At 43.2% G+C, this 19,669-nt stretch overlaps 1 protein-coding gene across 1 annotated transcript in view; it reads right to left on the bottom strand.

Moving 5' to 3' along the window:
* Positions 1-19,669, bottom strand: part of NEMF (nuclear export mediator factor) — a 273,128-nt gene that overhangs the window by 161,761 nt on the left and 91,698 nt on the right. The window contains exons 9-14 of the mRNA XM_069208695.1: positions 18,865-18,935; positions 18,688-18,763; positions 17,230-17,292; positions 11,168-11,245; positions 10,636-10,844; positions 4,147-4,344 (exon numbers count right to left, since the gene is read on the bottom strand). Of these exons, the coding sequence (XP_069064796.1) occupies positions 4,147-4,344; positions 10,636-10,844; positions 11,168-11,245; positions 17,230-17,292; positions 18,688-18,763; positions 18,865-18,935 (695 nt within the window). The remainder of the gene's footprint in view (positions 1-4,146; positions 4,345-10,635; positions 10,845-11,167; positions 11,246-17,229; positions 17,293-18,687; positions 18,764-18,864; positions 18,936-19,669) is intronic.

Here is a 19,669-nt window from a genome sequence, read left to right as displayed (position 1 = left end):
GATGAGTTTTCTGGGGGTAGGAGATCAGTGTGTCAAAGTGAATTTAGAATTAACAAATAAAGCGTGTTTAGCTAACATGAATAGGTAACACATAATATAACTGAACTGAATTTATTATAACATGACATGACTAGGCCTCAAACTCAGATCCATTTGTTGTACTTTTAGGATTTTAAAATGACCATTTCTCTGTCTGGGCAGCGGTGGTTAAAAATGGGTCATTAAGTATAAGGAAAAATGCCCTTAATTAAAGAAGTTTACAGTCTTGATTTAGCAGTATCTTTACAATGTATACTTCTTTGTGTTCCTAATGTTCCTATAGGAAGGAGCAGAGCTCGACTGTCTCTTCTTTACAAGACCCACTTTCTCTTGCTAGCAGAGGATATATATATAATTTTAAATATGCCTTTGTCTTCTTTGTAATGCAGAATATTACATTATTCAATACTATTCAACAGTATTGGAGCAAAAGTAATTTGATGCGTTTGCTGGATGACTTGGACCTGGACATTTGTGATCTTCTTAATACTCTGAGCAGGAGAGTTAGAAGTGGAAGGCATACGGGAGCCCTGAGCTTCACTCTAAGCAGAATACATCTCCAAAAGAGAAGCTTCTTGAGAACTCCAGCATGAAAAATTGTTGGCACTGCGCATTCTCAGAGGCACCAAATAGATCGAGCCAGGGTTCTTCCCATTGCTGGAAGATGCCCTGCGCCACCTAATAGAGTAGCTGCTAATCATCATCAACTAGGCGTCAGCAGCTGAGTTAATCTGCCATGGCATTTAAAGATCCTGCCAGGTGGTTCACAATTGGAGAGATGTTCTTCTGACTCAGCCAGTTCAAGAGAGTATGTAACATCTAATACACGTCCATTACAATGCAGCACCTTCACCATGAAGATAAGTACTATGCTGGGTACTTTACAACGCTACACTTTCTCACAGAGGTATTTTTTTAAATGAGAAATAGGTATGGAGATAATTTCCTACTTTACATTAATGAAAAGCCGGAGGCATTTACTGAAAAAAATAAAGGTCAAAGTGACATTATAGCTAGGTAAAGCTTTTAAACTGTACCTTGTGTCTTCGCCATGCATCGCTTATGACCTCACACATTTAATCACGCATGAAATGGTCTATGCTATCATTGATAACATCAATAATGACATCTGAAAAGACATCACTGATGACAACAGTATGCATGGCAGGGGCACGTGGGATCGTTAACTTAACTAGTGAATTTCGGTGTTTCTTGAGTTTAAAATGTTACATTTCAACTGATATTTTCACCTAACTATCCCTTAACTTTAACCTTTAGTGTTTTCAGTCAATTGGGATTTTTTTTTTATAATGTAAATTAAGATAGTAACAAGAGTAACATTTTGTCCCCCTTTCCGATGCTGGGATCCTCTTTATGACTCCTTCGTTTAAAAAACCCTGGACTTCCTATTGTAAAATAGACACTTAGTCCGCCAAATGTAGCTGTGATGCAGGCTGAATATTCGGCGATTCGGATATGAAAGGAAGAGGACCAATTTGTCAGATGTGATACTCTGCCACCTGTGGAGGTAATAACTGATCGTATCTTCAACGTGGTGGACATGTGCCACCAAGTGCACACTAAAGCAGTTTGTTAGTGAGAGTGGTAGGGGACTGTTAGCTGTAAGAGCACTGCTGTTGAGGGTCTCAACACTGTTAGCTGGATCCACGATCCTGGCCTTGAAACTAGTGGGAAGGTCTGTTGTTGTGGAGATGCGCCTCGCATTGTCTCTGAGTAAAGTCTGATCTGGAGCCTCCAAAGTAGCAAAGCTTTTGGGGATACAACTTCAAGGATACAGGAAATGGAGGGAGTACACTGTGGCACTGCTTTCCTTGAAGAGCTCCAGGGCCAAGTCTGCCTTACCTGCAAGCAGATGGATGCCATCAAATGGCATGTCCATCAGTGATGCCCGAATTTTATCAGAGAAACCTGTGGATTTCACCAATGCATGGAGCCTTAGAATCACACTGGTACTGACTTCCCCACCCAAGCAGTCACGGGTGTGCAGGCCAGTGTGGATGACATACGTCTCTGTGTCCAAACCTTCTTGAATGATCTGCACAAGGTTGGTGCTGTATTCACTCACTGACTATATCCCATAGTGCATATGAGTATCGTCCCAGGAAGCAGCAGGCATTTACAGAATGAAGGGCGAGACTGGCCAAGGAAAACTTACTTCGCTGAATGCCTCCATATCTTTTGATTCCCTATCAGGAGGCGTAGTAGGGAATGAATCAGGGATAAATCTCTGTGAGGGCGCCTAGACCACCACACTTCCAGGCGTAGGGAGTTGCATATGAAAAATTGGGTCACCAGGGCAGGTCTATGATCTCTGTCCGATTTCTTAGTTACCAACGGGAAGAGCAAGGTTTGTCTCTCTTAGAGTATCAATCAGGGCTCCAAATTAAAGGAAGAAGCAGTTTCATAAAGGCCTGCCTAAGTTACAGGACTTTAATCGGGACATGGGTCTTCACATCAGCGGACGTGAGCTGCAGGCCTAAGACTTCAGCAGCCCATTGGATAACCACTGCAAAAGAAGTTGATTGATCTGCATAAGCACTGGGAAGAGAATTCAATCCAATGTCTGGGGAGGTGTTTTGCCCACTGGCCTCCTGAAGGTCGATATAAAAATTGTAATTGTTATAGAAGTGAGATGCACAAACCCCCACATCTCTGATATCACCCTGACCATGCTGACTATGTTCAGAGTCTGAGCCAAAAGGAATTTGACGTAGTTTGGGATGAGTTTTGGGTAGCAGCAGTGATCTGTCTGTGCCAGGGGTTGTAGAGGGTGCGACTTCAGTGGAGATGTGCTGGGATTACCTAGGAGTCAGATAAAACAATAGGTTCCTCCACCGGTGTTGTGCAGCAGGGACTGGTGTGGGTTGTGGCACTGAGTTTGAAGTTGGATTGAGCACTGGCCACAGAGTCGGGATGGACCCCGTAGAGGAGTAAAGAGGTGCAGACAGAGTTGAGGATCAATCTTCTGACGGTACACTGGAGGCTCACGGATCCTTGTGGCCTGAAAAAGCACCAGAGAGATCCACAATGGTGATGTAGATGCACAACTAGGCTTCTAAGAAATACTCTACTTCTAGCAGCGTCAGTGATGGGTCCAGAAACTCTAGGTGCAACGGGATAGGCTAGGAGATCAGTTCCTTGGTAAGAGACCAGGACCAACAGGAACCTTGACGTCATTGCGACTTCTCTGGTCAAGAGGCATGGGATGAAAAAGAATAATGCTTCAATTTCTTGTTTTTTCTTGTTTTTCTGCTTTTTACACTTGGACTTACCTGAAAACTTAAGAGTGTGAGGAGGGTCTTTTGGGGGGAAAAGGGTAGTGAACAGGAGCAGGACTGCATCAACTTTGACAGGGAGTGACCATTTTGTGCATTTCCATGGTGTTCGGCGAAGTAAATCTTGGTTTTGTGGTCCTAAATCACCTTGGGAATAATCTGTCTGTAGTCGCAGGAGCCAAGACACCAGAGACATAACTTGTGGGGGCCTGTTGCAGATATCTGTTTATGACAGACCATATAACGTTTTAACTCTGTAGTCTTCGGATAAGACATTCTCTTGCACACTGCTGGAGGAAATTAATCAAAAGACGGTAAACAATTTTGAGGGCGAGGTCTGCATCAAAGTGTGGCTCCAGCATCATGTCTGGGGCAAGAACAGAGTCAAAACTGAGCCGCACAATGCCATCTGTTAGCATGCTGGAGCTAGTCTAAGAAAAATCTACCGATCCATTCTGGCATCTAGGATATGCAAAAGGTGAGTGATCTGTGGTTAGACGTATCCATCAGAAACAGACCTTGTCAATCTATGCACTCAGAACCTTAAACACCAACACATTCAATAACGGAACAGAGTGTGAGTTCCTGCACTTTTAAACAGAAATGACGCCCAGTCTCTCCACAGAGCACTACATCTCCGCTCAAAAGGAACTTCCTATCATAAAGAGGAAGATCATTAATCATATCCATAGTTCCCACAGTTTGCTCATTGTTCCGCAGAGATCCAGCTATAATTATGCTATATTAATATCTCCAAACACACACACATACATAATTACATTACATCACTGACATTATTAAACAGGCTTACCTCTTGGCATTTGCATATGCAGATAAACTGAGGTCAATATCAATAATTAATGGTTTGTTTTTTTGAGGTTTTTTCGGAAGCTGTTTGTTTTTATTTTTTTTCTTCTTCCCTTTGGCATCATTTGCTTCTTCCTCTTTATCAAGCTGGATCTCTACATCCTCCCCCTCCTCCTCTTCCTCAGACAAAACGTAAGGGTTTCTGTCAAAATGTAAAAAAACCACACATTTAGATTTTGTTATGTCTTTGTAACGCTTGGATATGACAAAAACGTAGGAATTCCAAAATAACATCTGGATGACAACTGCCCCAAATGTACACTCACGGAATGTGTTAGAAGCCTGTGTAACATCAAAGTGGTCACTTTTGTGAAGGTAAAAAGATTGAATAAAGAAGTCCAATGGTATATTTATTGAGCCTACATTGCCTCACGGTGAAGCATGCACATTTATATTAAATAAATAGGTACAGGGGCACATTTAGTTCCTAGACTGCAATATTACAAGATCATTGGCAAAGCTTCAGGTCTGAGTTTAAAAGTGCTAATGCATGGAAACACATAGTTAGCACATTAAAACTAGATGTCAGACATATAAGTGAAGGAAGCAGGGTGCTGGAAAAGGGATGGTGGGTAGGCAAGGAGAGCAGAGAAGCGAAACATTGACTGCACAGGAGATTGGAGAGAAGGAAGAAATACAGGGAAGTGTGGAGGCGGACGTATGGTGGGATGGAGGAGAAAAAAGCAGGGAGCGAGGATGCCAAAGGGAAAGGGAAGAGTTTAGGCTGGGAGAGGGGTTACAAAGTGGTGGTGTGGAACAGAGAATCAGGGAAGCCAAAAATGTCAGCAAAGAGAAGATTGAAGAGGTCGATAGCAGGAGGGAGAGATGGCAGAGGAAAGAACAGAGAACATGAAGACAGAAACAATGGCAAGGATGTGGATGCGATGGCCAGTGGAGGAAGGCCAGGGAAGCGGAAGCTCTGGAAGTGGAGAGAAGGACAGGAAGCATGGAGAAAGAATTGATGGCAGAAGCAATGGCAGAGAACGTAGAGGAAGACGTGACAGCGGGGAAGAAAAGGGTGCAGAATGGGAATGAACAGCAACATAGAGCGGACGGCTTGGAGGGAGAAAGTTGCAGCAGACACAAGAGGGTAAAACAAAAATAAGCATTGAGGAGTCGACTGAAAGGTATGTACATGTTAAAATAGTCCCACTTGCACCTAAATGCAAAAACTTGATTGAAGGCATATGGATACTCACTAAGCCAATGGCCAAAAGAGGCTGGTAAAAAAACACAAGCAAAGTTTGAAAGAGGTGGATCTTAAGTCCACTCTAAATACGTAGGAAAACAATAAGATATTAGTTTGGTTATATGATATAACACATAGGATAAGGCTTTGGAGAAAGACTGAAGGATAAGTACTTAATTTTAAAAACTATATTCATTGTGAGGAAATGGCTAATGAAAGGGATTTACTTCAAAACATCAAGCACAAAATATTGTATTGCAAAATTATCATATCCAGAATGTTGTCCACTAAAATATTGTGAATATAAATATACATTGGTCTCCTGCATTTACAAAGGAAGTGACTTGCCAAATAATTATTGCACACAAGTCCTATAATGTAACTCCCACCCCATAGCCTGCTCTGACTTATCATGGAAATTCCTATGCGAGAGAACTGGAGTTAGAAGTAAGAAACCGTTCCTTATCTCAAATGTATAGTCATAAGCACTGAATGGAATACCAAGTTCATCCCTGTAGAGAGCGGGGGAAGAGACAAAGGATAAGCTGGAAAAATATTTAAGCAAATAGATTCCTGAGGGAAGCCTGCCCCACTCGAACATCTGCTCCAGCGTTGGAGCCTAGGCAGTGGTATTTAGTGAATGTGTGAACTGATTTCCAGGTTGCTGCCTTACAACTTTCTGGGATAGGAATATTGTGCAGCAAATAGAGTAAGCTTTTGGTCTTGTAGGGAGTGTTTTGTTAGCTTTTTGTAAGTAGAATAATACACAAGAGACCATCAATCACAAGATGGATTGATTTGAGGTGGCTAAACCTGTGCGTAGAGTACCATAATTGATAAATAATTGATCTGATTTCCGGATGCTTCGTGTCGTGACAAGGTAGAATTTGAGACCTTGCTTTACATGCAGGGAATGCAGCAATCTTTCCGCTGGAGTAGAGAGATTTTGAAAACAACGTAGGCAAGGAGATGGTTTGGTTGACGTGGAAATCCGAAACCACCTTCAGGAGGAATTTCGGGTGAGTTCTCATGACTACTTTGTTGGAATGAAATAATGTGTATGATTCATTTGAATGGAGTGCCTGAATTTCACTAACTCTGCGGGCAGATGCAATGGCCATTAGGAAAGTGATTTTCTAAGATAAATGTTGGAGAAAGGCCTTGTGTATGGGTTCAAAAGGGTCTTGCATAAGGTGTGGAAGAACTATAGTTAGCTCCCATGGAGGAGAAGGGTGCCTAATGAGAGGAAAGACTTTCTTAAAACCCTCTAAGAAATCCTTGAAGATAGGGATTCTGAATAAAGAGGTTTATGAAGGACATTTTCTGTATGCAGTAATAGCTGCTAGGTGGACATTTATAAAAGATAACTGCAAGCCATATTGTGCCAAATGGAGTAAGTATGGAAAAATGGCATCTTCCTGGCAGGTGGTAGGTCTTTGTCTTTAGATCAACACCATATGCAAAATCTCTTCCATTTGAAGGCATATGCAGCTCGTGTGGAAGGCCGCTTTGCTTCCTTAAGAAGGTCCATGCAGATTTGTGGAAGATTCAGGTGACCATTTTGCACTAGTTCAGGAGCCATGCTGCCAAACTCAAAGGAGCGATTGGGATGCAACATCTGGCCTCCAAATTTCATTGATAGATCTGGTCCGCAAGGCAGCTTGAGATGCGCATCGACGGATTGGTAAAGGAGTTCCGTGAACCACCACTGACGTGGCCAGTCCAGAGCTATGAGTATCATCTAAGCTCTAGACTGGGATAGCTTGATGAAGACTGCCGGAATTAGGGGAATTGGCGGAAAAGCGTACAGAAATCTGTCATACCAATTGATCCATAGGGCATTCCCCAGGGTCCCTTGTTGGAAGTACCTAGTTTCGAAGCTTTGGCATTTGGCGTTTTCTGCAGTTGCGAAAAAGTCGATGTCTGGAGTTCCCAACCGTTGAAATATGTCTTGAACGACTGTCATTTAAAACCTACTCGTGATTTTCTTGAAGGTGTTTGCGGAGAGAATGGGCTTGGGTATTTTACACTCCTGGAAGGTGAGTAGCAGTTATTGATAAGTTCTTGGCTAGAAGCCATCTCCAGATTGCCTGGGCTTCGTTGACAAGGGCCTGGACGTCGTTCCTCCCTGCTTGTTGAGGTAGTGCATGGTTGTTGTACTGTCCGTCTGTACAAGCAGGGAGTTGGAGCTGAAGGGTGGACGCAACACTTCATTGCCAGGTGAATTGCTCGCAGTTTCACAAGGTTGATGTGATGTGTACATTCACTCTGGGACCACTTGCCCTGAATTTGAAGACGGTCCATGTGGGCTCCCCATCCCAGAAGAGAGGTATCCATGATTATGGTTTTAGGAGGAGTCTCCTGATGGAATGGTGCTCCTAGCAGTATGTTGGCCGGAGAGCACCACCATTTCAGAGACAGCTAGGTGTGGCGGGACAGCTGAAATTCCCAATCGCCTGTCAGTTGGTCCCATTGATCGTTGAGGCATTTCTGTAAGGGTCTCATATGGAAACGCTCATTCGGTGTGAGAAATATGCAGGACGCCATGCTGCCGAGGAGAGAGGACACTGCTTTTATGGTTGGATGAGAAATTCTCATGAGAGCTTGAGACTTCGGAAGGATCGATAAGCGTCTCTCCTCCAAAGGATACACGTTTGCTTGGAGGGTATCGATGAGAGCTCCCAGGTAGTGTTTCGTTTGCACTGGGAAAGAGATTGATTTTGCGTGGTTGACCTGAAGTCCCCACTGTAGGAAAGTACCCTCTTTCTTGGCATGGTTACCCCCATTTTCTACCATATGTCAGTGTGCTTGACTGTGTCCACTGGGATCCTGCTAATCAGGACCCCAGTAGTTGTGCGCTCTCCTTCTGAAATTGGTTGTAGGATACTGTTAGCACAGTATTTCACCCACAATTGGCATACTGGTGCCCCCTCCCCTTATAGGTCCCTAGTATATGATACCCAGGGCATTGAGGTTCCAGGGGATCCCTATGAGCCGCAGCATATTGTTTGCCAACCATAGGGAGCACATGCAAAGGCTTCTGCAGGACTGCCATTGCAGCCTGCGTGAAAAGGTGCAAGCACCCTTTCATTGCCATTTACACTGCACCAGGTCACTTATAAGTCACCCCTATAGTGGGCCCTCCAGCCCGCAGGGCAGGGTGCAAAGTACCTGTGTGTGAGAGCACCCCTGCACTAGCAGAGGTGCCCCCACGACCTCCAGGACCATTTTCCTGGACTTTGTGAGTGCAGGGACACCATTTTATGCACGTACTGGACAGAGGTCACTACCTATGTCCAGCTACATAATGGTAACTCCGAACATAGGCATATTTGGTATCAAACATGTTGGAATCATACCCCAAGGCTTTTGCAAGCATTGGTTGTATGAATTCATGCACTCTTGGGGATCCTTAGAGGACCCCCATTATTGCCATTTCAGTCTTCTGAAGTTTTTCAGGCAGTCCCAGCTGCTGCCACAGACAGGTTTCTGCCCTCCTGTTGCTTGAGAAGCTCAAACCCAGGAAGGCAGAACAAAGGATTTCCTTTGGGAGAGGGTGTTACACCTTCTCCCTTTGGAAATAGGTGTTACAGGCTTGGGAGGGGTAGCCTCCCCAAGCCACTGGAAATGCTTTGAATGGCACATTTGGTTCCCTCCTTGCATCCTCCAGTCTACACCGGGTCAGGGACCCCACCCCCTGCTCTGGGGGCAAAACTAGACAGAGGAAAGGTGAGTGACCACTCCCCTGTCCATCACCACCCAAGGGTTGGTGCTCAGAGCTCTTCCAGAGGGTCCCTGGGTTTTGCCCTCTAGGATTAAAAGTCGTCAGGGAACTCTGAGGGCATCTGAGTGGCCAGTGCCAGCAGGTGACGTCACAGCCCTCCCCTAATAGGTGCCTACCTGGTTAGCTGACCAATCCCATTTTCAGGGCTATTTAGGATCTCTCTTTTGGGGAGGTCTTCAGATTCAGATTGCAAGACTCCAGCAGGAATCCTCTACATCCTCCACTTCAACTTCTCACTGAAAATACTGCATCTGCACCCCCCAGGAACTCTACAAACTGCAACAAAGCAGCAAGACGCCTTCTGCAACATTGTATCTTCAGCTCCTGCCAGCAACTGCAACTGTTTCCCAGTTATGCATCCTCTGAGGACAGCCCGTCTTCAGCCTGCACTAGAAGAGCGAAGGAATCTCCCTTTGGGCGAAGGTGTCACTCCTGTGCTGAATTAATCTAATCTGCTGGTAATTATTCAGTGTCACATCCCAGTTAATCGTTATTTTACACACCATGCCACCTTATTTTGGACCCAGTCATTTTTAAATCAGACTTGACCCTGTTCCAATAGAAACAGTCCTGAACTGCAAAGACAGGTCCTCTCTGAACTAGAACACAAGAAACACAAGACAGGTTTCACCCTGATGGGAGCACTTCTGTCAGGTTTACCTTAGTTACAGTGGCACAGTGAGCATGGGAACCATGTCTGGGCATACCCATTGCACTAAGGGCATTGTACTGACATATACAAAAAAGTTATGGGTGGAATGCTTTCCAACATGATTGCTTTCCACAAACTGTTGCCTAAAGTTCCCACACAAGACGTCATTTGCAATCTAGATCATATGTAAGGCAATACTGCTGAGAGATGGATGATTCACAATGAATTTGTTTCCATATTTTTCATTGCTTTAATTGCCCACTTGCTAATGTTTTTGCTTCATCTATTTGCAGCTGGATTCCAATTGGATTTCTTGTTTATGGAAGATTCTTTTAGGACTTTTTTCTCCACACTCAGAAGGGTTTGATGCCTTATCTGTACCTGCTTTATTCATGATCTTTAATCAAGAACAATCAAGATTGTCAGTAGATCTTTTATTTCTTTGCAGCTTTTTAGATCGTTTTGGGACCCTGGGCTTGCTCCTCACCAAAACCCGGCCTACAACTAGTCACTTCATGAATGTGACATGCACACATCTTCTACCAATTAAGTGGTAGGCTGTACATCCCAGAGCTGGTAATCAGCTGTCATAAAACATCTCATGCCTGGAACAAGTGATATGCTAATAAATACTGGATCCTAATTGCCATTCTGAAAAGGTGATGAGACACTAACAAAAGACTGATCATTGTATACTTTCACCCCAAATATACAGACTCGACTTTAAATGTCCAAAAGATAAAAGATAGCAAGGAAGAATTAAAGTTTGCATGCTCATGACGATAGTATACTATAAATGTATACTTACTTTAGCAGCATTGTAATGTGATTTGTCTGTAACTTTAAATCTTTGATTGCCAAGGCAACTGGGTCCCCTTGCATCTGGGCCTCTTTTACAATTATTCCAATTTCAGTCCAGTCAATCTGGTTTGCTAAGGCACTGCGTACTACTTGGATTGCTCTGTCAACGATATCCAGGTTCATCTCGATGAGTTCTCCTTTTACTGTATCAATTTCCTTTAATACAAAAAAAAAAACATGTTACTGATATGTACAGCCTCAATAAGTTTGTTAAGATTGATTGCACAAAGAGATGGTTGTGGACTTACTTAAAAAAAGTCAGAAAGGTACTCTTGTAGGCTTATGTCTAAATTGTGAGTACTTTTCTAACTTTTTTTGTAATTCACTGAAAAGTTCAGTAGCGCTCCTGAGATACTGCGACTGCTGCAGCTTTCCAGGATAAAAATTGAGAACTACATGCAAAAAATAATCCAAACGTTGCTGTTAAGAAAATGGCAGAAAAAAACAGATATACATTGAGAATATTTTAACAACTGTACCTGAGCCTGCTGAAGAGATTCCAGCCTCTGTTCATGATCCTTGCGGACATTTTCCAATTTCTTTAAAGCTTGTTTTTCCTTTAAGAAACAGAAAAAGAACAAAGTAAGAAATTGGTGTAAGAAACACATTATTTGGTTGCATGGATATCATAGCACATCTAAATCCTGGAATAGACAACAATATTCACAGACATTATGGTATTCCAATTAGTTGAGCAACATAACTATCTTAAATTCATGTTTATTGTTGATAGTTGTTTGTTGGTGTAATTGGCAATTGGTAATTGGCAGTTGGGTATTTTGTATTCCTCCCAGACGGCCACAGAATAGGGGGACTGGCTGTTGGCATGATGGGTCATCCTGGCAGGATAGGGGGTTGAAGCTGTGCGGAGCCCCACCTGCACTTCAAATGAACTTCACACTATCCTTTTGTTCCTTCAGACCCAGTGGAGCCTGGGCGGGGAGGCAAGGAAGTCCAACCTCATCTGTTGGGAAAGATGGGGGCGCTAGCAGTTTCTTCCTCTTCAAAGCTGGCATCAGTATAAAATTAGGACCCCTATCCCACTCTTCAGTTAACTTCTGGATCTGTGGAGAACTCTCAACTGACTGCCCTGCTGCCTGTGGCCTGCCGGGTACTTCAGAGGACTGCCCTGCTGCCTGTGGCCTGCCGGGTACTTCAGGGGACTGCTCTGCTGCACCAAGGGGACTGCCCTACTACCTGAAGCCTGCCCTGTGCCTACAGAGAGACTGCTTTGCTGCTTAAGACTTGCTTTTTCTACTTGAACCAAGGACTTCCAGTGCGGCTCCAAGGGCTAGTTGGCTGGCCTCCTGATCAACATCTCAGGGACCAAAAAGGCTCCAATCATCTTGAACTCGTACCTGGACACAGCCTGAGTGAGTCCTGACCCTCCGAGTGGTGCCCCTTCCAGTCCTGAACCCTGGGAAGTGGTGCTAAAGGTGCCCAGATGGTTCTAATCCAAAACATTGGGCTTAGAAGATTTTTAGCCAAAAAGTGCTCTGTGAACTGAGAGGAGACCGGGACCTATCTCCTCGCTGATCTGCCTAAGGTGGATCGACGCACAGCCTGACTTTGTGGAGCTTCAGCTAGGTTCTTCTCTGCAGCAACAAATTCTGTTCGCAGAAGGAGTATCTGCGTTGTGCAGCCCTCATCAGCTACAGACTGGAACTTTGTCCCACTGGAGATTTTCAACTTCCCCAAAAAGAGACTAAGGGGCTGACTTAGAGCTTGGCAGAGGGGGTTACTCCGTCACAAACATGAGAGATATCGCGTCCACCGTATTATATGATCCCATAATACCCTTTGGAGATAGTAAATACGGCAGATGGGATAACGATCATGTTCGTGACGGAGTAACCTGTCCGCCAAACTCTAAATCAGGCCCTTAGTCTGAATGTAGACATCTTCACTGCGACTTCAGCCAGCGGCTTCCCGGTGATGCCTCCTCCTCAGACACCGCTAGCTGCCTTGCCCCACTGAACTTTACATTCGCAGGCATTTTTCTTCAAAAGTACTTTAAAGTCTGAAAGTAAGCGGAGACCAGACCCAATCCACTTCTTATATCGAAACCGCTCTCCATAACAGACACCCATAATTTTCAACTTTACTCTGGTATTACACACCTAGATGCCCGCAGTTTGATCTTTTAGGTGCTATTTTTCACTTTAAACTTAAAAATTTCATAACTAGATGGCAGCAGTATGCAGGGCATGTGAACCTACAGCTACACATGCCACAAACATATATACATATATAGATGAACTGGAAAAAAGACAGCAGGTGAGGGGGCATCAACAGGGAGCAGGAGAGTGGAAGGGGCAGTAACGCGGCTCAGGAGAGTGGGAGGAGAAAAGCAGCACTTGAGGGAAAGAGAAAGCACGCAAGAATGAGCGCAACATGGAGGAAGCGAGTGAGAAACACACAAGGGAGAAAGCAACAGAAAGCGCAGCAGAGCATTGGAACAGAAGTACATGAGGGAGACAGCTGGAAAACATATGTGCCCATACGTACAAAGGCATTTTGCATTTCCTAGCAGTGCAAATTGCTATTTCGGGCCGTTAGGAAATACAAAATGCCATTTTGGTTTGTATGAAAGGCATTTGCGGTGGTGCAAAATGCTATTTCTACATAGCAGAAATCACATTTTGGTAAACGAAAAATATGAAATACCACATAGGGATTTCCTAATTGCGAAACACTAACCACCTGTACAAAGGATTTTCTAATTGCAATTAGTTGCAAAATGGCCATTCGGGAAATGCAATTAACATTTATTCAGATCTGAAAATAACCAGTTGCAAAGTATAAAAAGGCACCCAAAATGCACTTTCACAATGGCAGCATTGTACGTTCTGGCAAGGAGGATGAGGATTGTGGCAGTGAGGCAGAGAAGGAGGAGGCGGCACTAGAGGATTTTTAGGGTGAGGGTCACCCTGTTTGGACAGACAGTGGAAGGGATTCATGAGAGGTATAGACTCAGTAGTCAGGTGATACTTGATTTAATTGTCGAGTTAAAACCACAGCCTCAGGACCCGACACTCAGAAGCAATGCAAACTCACCACGTTTGCAGGTATTGTGTTACCTACACCTCTACGTCTCTGGCAGTTACCAGAGGGTCATAGCAGTAGCAGTAGCACAGTGCCCTGTCCAGGTTCTTTCACAGGTTCCTAGACATCATGGTGAGCAAAATCAACCAGTACATATAATTTCCCAATACCACCCAATCATTGCAGCAAAAAAAAAAATGATGTGTTACAGGGTAGTGCAGTTCCCCAATGTTATAGGTTGTGTTGATGGCATACATATTGCCATATGCCCCCCCTCAGCTAATTAATACATTTACAGGAAAAGGAAACGTTCACACTTACTCAATGTGCTGATATTGTGTGATGCCTCCTCTATCATAACAGGCGTTGGGGCCAGGTTCTCCGGCAGCACCCATGACTCATTCATGTTTAGCCACAGTGGAAAACATACCCAACTGGCAAAGGGTGAATTTATCGATGTATTCCTACTAGGTAAGAGATTTGCTTGCACCACTCATGAAGTGGGCAGAACGGTGTGTGTCATGTGACCTAATAGTGTACCTTCTTATGCCCTTACGGTGACAGTGCATATACCTTACATCCCTGGATCCTCACACCGTACCTGACAACACGCACAAGAAGTGAAAGAGTACAACAGGGCACACAGGGCAATGTGATCCATCATAGAGAGGAACTTTGGGATCCTGAAGTCTCGCTTCGGTTGCCTACACAAGACTGGTGGGGCCCTACTGTACAGACCGGATACATGCTGCAAGATCATCGCCACATGTGCCATACTGCACAACATAGTAATGAGGAAGGGTCTGCATGACATCCCCATAGAGCATGAGTCAGACTCTGACGATGAGTTATCACCACTACAGGTGCAGCAGGAGGATACATGTGCAGCAGAGGGGTGAGCACAATGGCCAGAGATAACTAACAACTATTGCTGAGTTAAGATTGTTGAAAACCTCCTAAAAATGAGACATCACAAAGGATGGTAGTGCTTGGTGCACAATTGAGTGACCACCTTTTATTCAGAGAGCTACAACATTGTTGCATGTAAGGATCAACTGCATCCTTGTGGATGATATATTGTTATCATAGGAACAACAAAGCAAATAAGGTGAAAAAACAAAGGCAAACAATCCAAGTGAGTGTCTAGAGAGTCACTCCTAATGGCCCATTGGGTTGGGTACTTTGTAATCAGCACTGGGTTGTGGGACTGAGGGCGAGTCGTTGCCAGACATATGGCTGGTAGTGCATGGCTGGCAAACAAATATGCCACTGAGGCTAGAGCCCTCATCGTTTTCAGGTGGGGCCAAGATGTTGGGAGTGCATAGGTTGTAGGTATGGATGTTCCCCAGTGCGGTGATGATTTGCAGCAGCCCATGTGTGCTGTCCTAGCAGCAGTGCGCCATGTCTGTCGGGATACTGACAGTCCACTTAGCCAGTGTTGATGTTGCGGGTGAATGTGTCAATACATGCCAGGTACTGCCTGTGCCTCTGATGCAGCACACAGTGCTTCCTCTCCATTGTTGCTAGCCACCGTTCCTGCCCTTTCTCCAAGTTGTGCAGTGACTTTGACAAACGTTGAGGTTGCCTACTGACTGCATATCTGCTTTGTCTGCAGGGACTTTGTGGAGATGATTGACCTCTCCAGTCCACCATACAGAGGATGTATCTGATATTTCGTCTGACAGAGGGTCTAAACAGCCTGCTGCGGTTTAGCCTCTTCGCCTTCGTTGTGTCCTGGTCTCGGATGTTGTGACGTCCCTGCTTTGCAACTGTACCTCATCTCTGTCCTGAAACTCTGGCAGTGGTGAGATGGTGGCTCTCCTGCCAGTTGGTGTTAGGGTGATGAGCTGAGCGGATGGAGGTGTTGTGATCTCAAGGACCACTTCACTGTCAGTAGCCCCTTCGGCTGCCACAGGTCCTGACATGTTCCTGCTGTGATCTGGGAAAATGCATGTATATAGTTTGTGTAAATACATGTGTAGAGGTTGTACCAGCTCTTGTGGATCTCTGGGACCATCCTCTGGGTAACTCCTAGGGAGCTGACCTTCTCCAGGAAGCTAATCCATGTCCCTGTTTTTTGTGCCTCAGATACTGTGTAGGGGGCCTTCCCTTAAGAGTTGATCCATTTGAGAGACACATTCCTCAGTCAGGACCTCAAGCGCCATCTCGAAGAACTATCTCTTCCTACTCCCCAAGTCCTTGTCCTCATCTTCTTTTGACAAGGTGGTCTCCAGAGATTGGCAAACACACTGCAGATAGTAAGTCAGGTGCACTCCTCACTTTTGACAGCTTCCTAGACTTCAGGGTACTGGCCACACCCTATATCTGTAAACTTCCTGGTCTGACAGCACCATTCTGCATCACAAATGCGACATTTCCTAATTTGTGATTTTCGTTTAGAAAATTGCAATTTAGCAATTTCCTAATAGCGAATGCCAATCAATAGAAATCGCTATTAAGGGAATCAGCAGGTATGTACGTACTGTTTTTGCAATTCCCAAATAGCAATTTCTATGGACTGGCTATTTGGGAATTGCAAAACAGAAAGTTCGTACATAAAGCCCATGCTCTCTTTCATTTAGTGCCTGCCCAAAAAGAAAAATGTAGTTCCTGAAAAGTAAGCAGGGCAAGGACACAAGTAAAGAGGCTATACTCGAAGGGAGGGACAAACACAAAAGAGGCAGGCAAGTCCACGTAAAGCAAAGAATAAAAAAAGCACCCTAATGAGAGTGAAAATAAATCCTATCAATGGTAAGCAACTGTCGGGCTCTAAGCCCACTGTAAGTTTCCAATAGGTTTTTCACAGCTAGATAGCTCTCTGGTAGGCTCGACCTAAACATTATGTTTACCTTTCACAAACTTTTTTTTTAATGTTTTTCTTTTAAGAGGCCCCACAGCTCCACAAACAATTTTCAAGCTACTCGCTGACACTTGTGGGGTGCTGCATCCCATGCAGAAGTGCTTTGACGGGTATCCATCCTAGAATTTTTTTTCCAATTCTGTATTATTAGATTACAATTCAAAGATGCAAACGTGCAAACACAGCTGACCACCTCTGAATGTTTTTTTGGCATTCTTGATCATTCCTTACTGTACCAAGATGGCCCATGGGTTGCTTCAAATTATGTTACCAATCTTGCAACATAAAAGCAATGGTAAAATGTGCCCACATGACTATAACCATTGGCAATATTAATAGCTCTGCGTCCAGACGATAAAGTCCATAACTACTGGCTTTACAATACACATTTATAGCAACTGCTATTCCTATTCAGAGAGAGCGTAGTCAAGTGCAGTTGTTGCGGTTATATCAGTTATTACCTTATCACATGTTTTTCTTAATAAGAATAATATGTAACAACAGCAAGCGTCAGTAGTAAGTTACTGGTATCTGCATTTCAATTTGAACTTGTACATTGGAAGCCAGCAAGGTGAGGGAAAAGTTTAGACCTTCTGTACAGACACGTTAACATGCATTCTATTGTTCAACACACACCTGTTGCAAAGCCTTCAAGTCGATCTTCTGACCCTCCAGCTTTGAGTAAAATTCATCGACAGCCTAGGAAAAAAAAAAACAGAATGATTGAAACTAGCCGAGAGAGAAAAAAACAGAAAGATTGAAACTAGCCTGGCTTGAGAAATAGGATGCATGAAATTAATGGCATGTCCTCTTTTATGCAAGTATATTTATAGTGGGAGGAGAAAATAGAAAAACCATAAATGGATAAATATCTTATTTGATGGCAGGCAAGAGAGAAAATGGCGCACAGGAGGACTTGTTTTGAGTCATTTAACTACAGTTAAAACAACAGTAGTTACAACCTGATTTAGTCTTTTTATGACACATTTCACACACTCCATTGTGCAGCAGAGGCACCATCTGAGCACTGGACATGTTTCCTGAAAAGGTATACACATTGGCAAATATTCACATAGTAATAATGGCTAATAGGGATGTGTTATTTATTGTTAGTCAGGAGTAAGCGGGAGGGACTTTTGAGGAGAATTTTTATAAGATCCACTTCCACCAAAAATGGACCAAAAAAAAAGTCAAATGGTAGGTAGTACCTCAGAATGGTCCACAGCTCGCTGTGAGATTGTTGGGTTATAGACTAAATGCAGGCCATTGCTCCAGGTTTAGTTTAACTGACTGTCAACTACCATTTGGAATGGGCCTAAAAGAGGGCCTGATTGGTTGAAAGGGTGGCCAATCTGATTGCTGAAAGAAAGTAAACTTAGCTGCTTGGTTCCCTAGTCTGCCTGCAAAGCGGGCAAAATTGAAAAAAGGGTCCAATTTTCCCAATTTTGCTGTTTGGTACTAAATATTGCCACCATGTATGCCTATCATGTTGGGTCTTGTTTCTCAGACTGCTGGAAACAAGTGCCATTTTTCCCTTATCTCTATGCTGTGGTCGAGACCGTATCCCTTGCCATGCCATCTTTCAGCAGGAACAAGATTGTTGCCTCCCACATGCTCTTTCGACACTCCACCTCCCCTAGATTACTTGCAATGACAGTTTAACATGTCTAGTTTTGCCCTCCTCTCCGTAAGATCTAACTAATCACAAACCCATTAGTGCACAAACAACTTCAGGTCATTACCTTAGACCCTTTCTGCAAAACCTATCAACCATATTCTTGCAGGCTTTGCAGAGACTGTGGTCATTTTGTTCCTCCAACAGGCCAAGTTCCACCTGCTATTTGGTACCATCCTCCTCTAAACCACCCCTCTATGCTTTGTAACAACTTGATAATCAGCAATGACAGCCAAGCAACATCTATTCTATCGTTCTTAACCACAGCAATGCTCCATAAGCATAACAATGCTAGGGTTCTAAAGTAATTATAAAGCCCAGGTACTCAAAGCACAAACCATCCTACTTTCATACTGATGTCCGAGGTAAAATATGAATATGTTACGACTTTTACAACTACAAAGACTGCGGTCCAATACCTTGTTGAAAGTTTCAAATTCCACATGTGGATATTTCGCATGCTGAGCAAAGAGAAAGGGATGAAATTCCTCATACCTGTAAACATAATCATAGGTGAGAATATGCGTAGCAAACACACTTCAAATAAAATCATTAAATGCAGTGGAAGAAAAACAAGACAAATCTGCAATATTTACGTGAGAATGTCATCTGTAGGTTTTCCAGGCTCCAGGCTCGGCTTCTTCTCTCTTTTCTTTATGATGTAGCCCTGACAGAAATAAAACTAGTATGTTTAAACCATAAGTTGGATGTGGATGCTTTTATCTCTTCAATATATAATGGAGATTACGTTTATTATGAATTAATAGAAAAACAGAAACATAGAAACCACATTGGAGAAAAACAAATCATGGAAAGCCAATTTTATGAAAATACAAATATATCAAAAATGAAAGGAAACATTTTGAAGGAAGGATAAATGTATTATTTTACTGTACTTAGAAAATAGAAAGGTCATTAAATCTGCAACCAAGTATGTGTCAGCGTTGGAAACAGGGGCATGCCTTATACCAAATTCAAAGTTTTAAAATACACTGTTTTATTACAAAGACTAAAAATGTACAGTTTCCAGTAATGCTTTTCTAATGAAGTTGTTTTTCTATGAAAAAACAAATATATATATATATATATATATATATATATATATATATATATATATATATATATATATATATATATAAAAACACACACACTAAAAAAACAAAGATTACAGTGATGTTATAGTTAGAAAACAGAATTTAAAAAACCTTACAAATTCAGATTTTACACACACAAAACCGTAGATATTCACCAGTTATAGTTATACTTATCTCAAGAAACTATAACTCGTAATTTAAGGTAACTATAACTCACACCCTTGCCATGCACAGTTTTCACATCAATAATTCTTTTGCAAATGTTGCAGTGATAGTATCAATTATGTCACAGAAGATGTAGTGACTG

Source organism: Pleurodeles waltl, chromosome 9, assembly GCF_031143425.1.
Source record: "Pleurodeles waltl isolate 20211129_DDA chromosome 9, aPleWal1.hap1.20221129, whole genome shotgun sequence".
NCBI lineage: Eukaryota > Metazoa > Chordata > Amphibia > Caudata > Salamandridae > Pleurodeles > Pleurodeles waltl.
The sequence above is the reverse complement of the archived record's forward strand: the minus strand, read 5'-3'. Positions and strand labels throughout refer to the sequence as shown.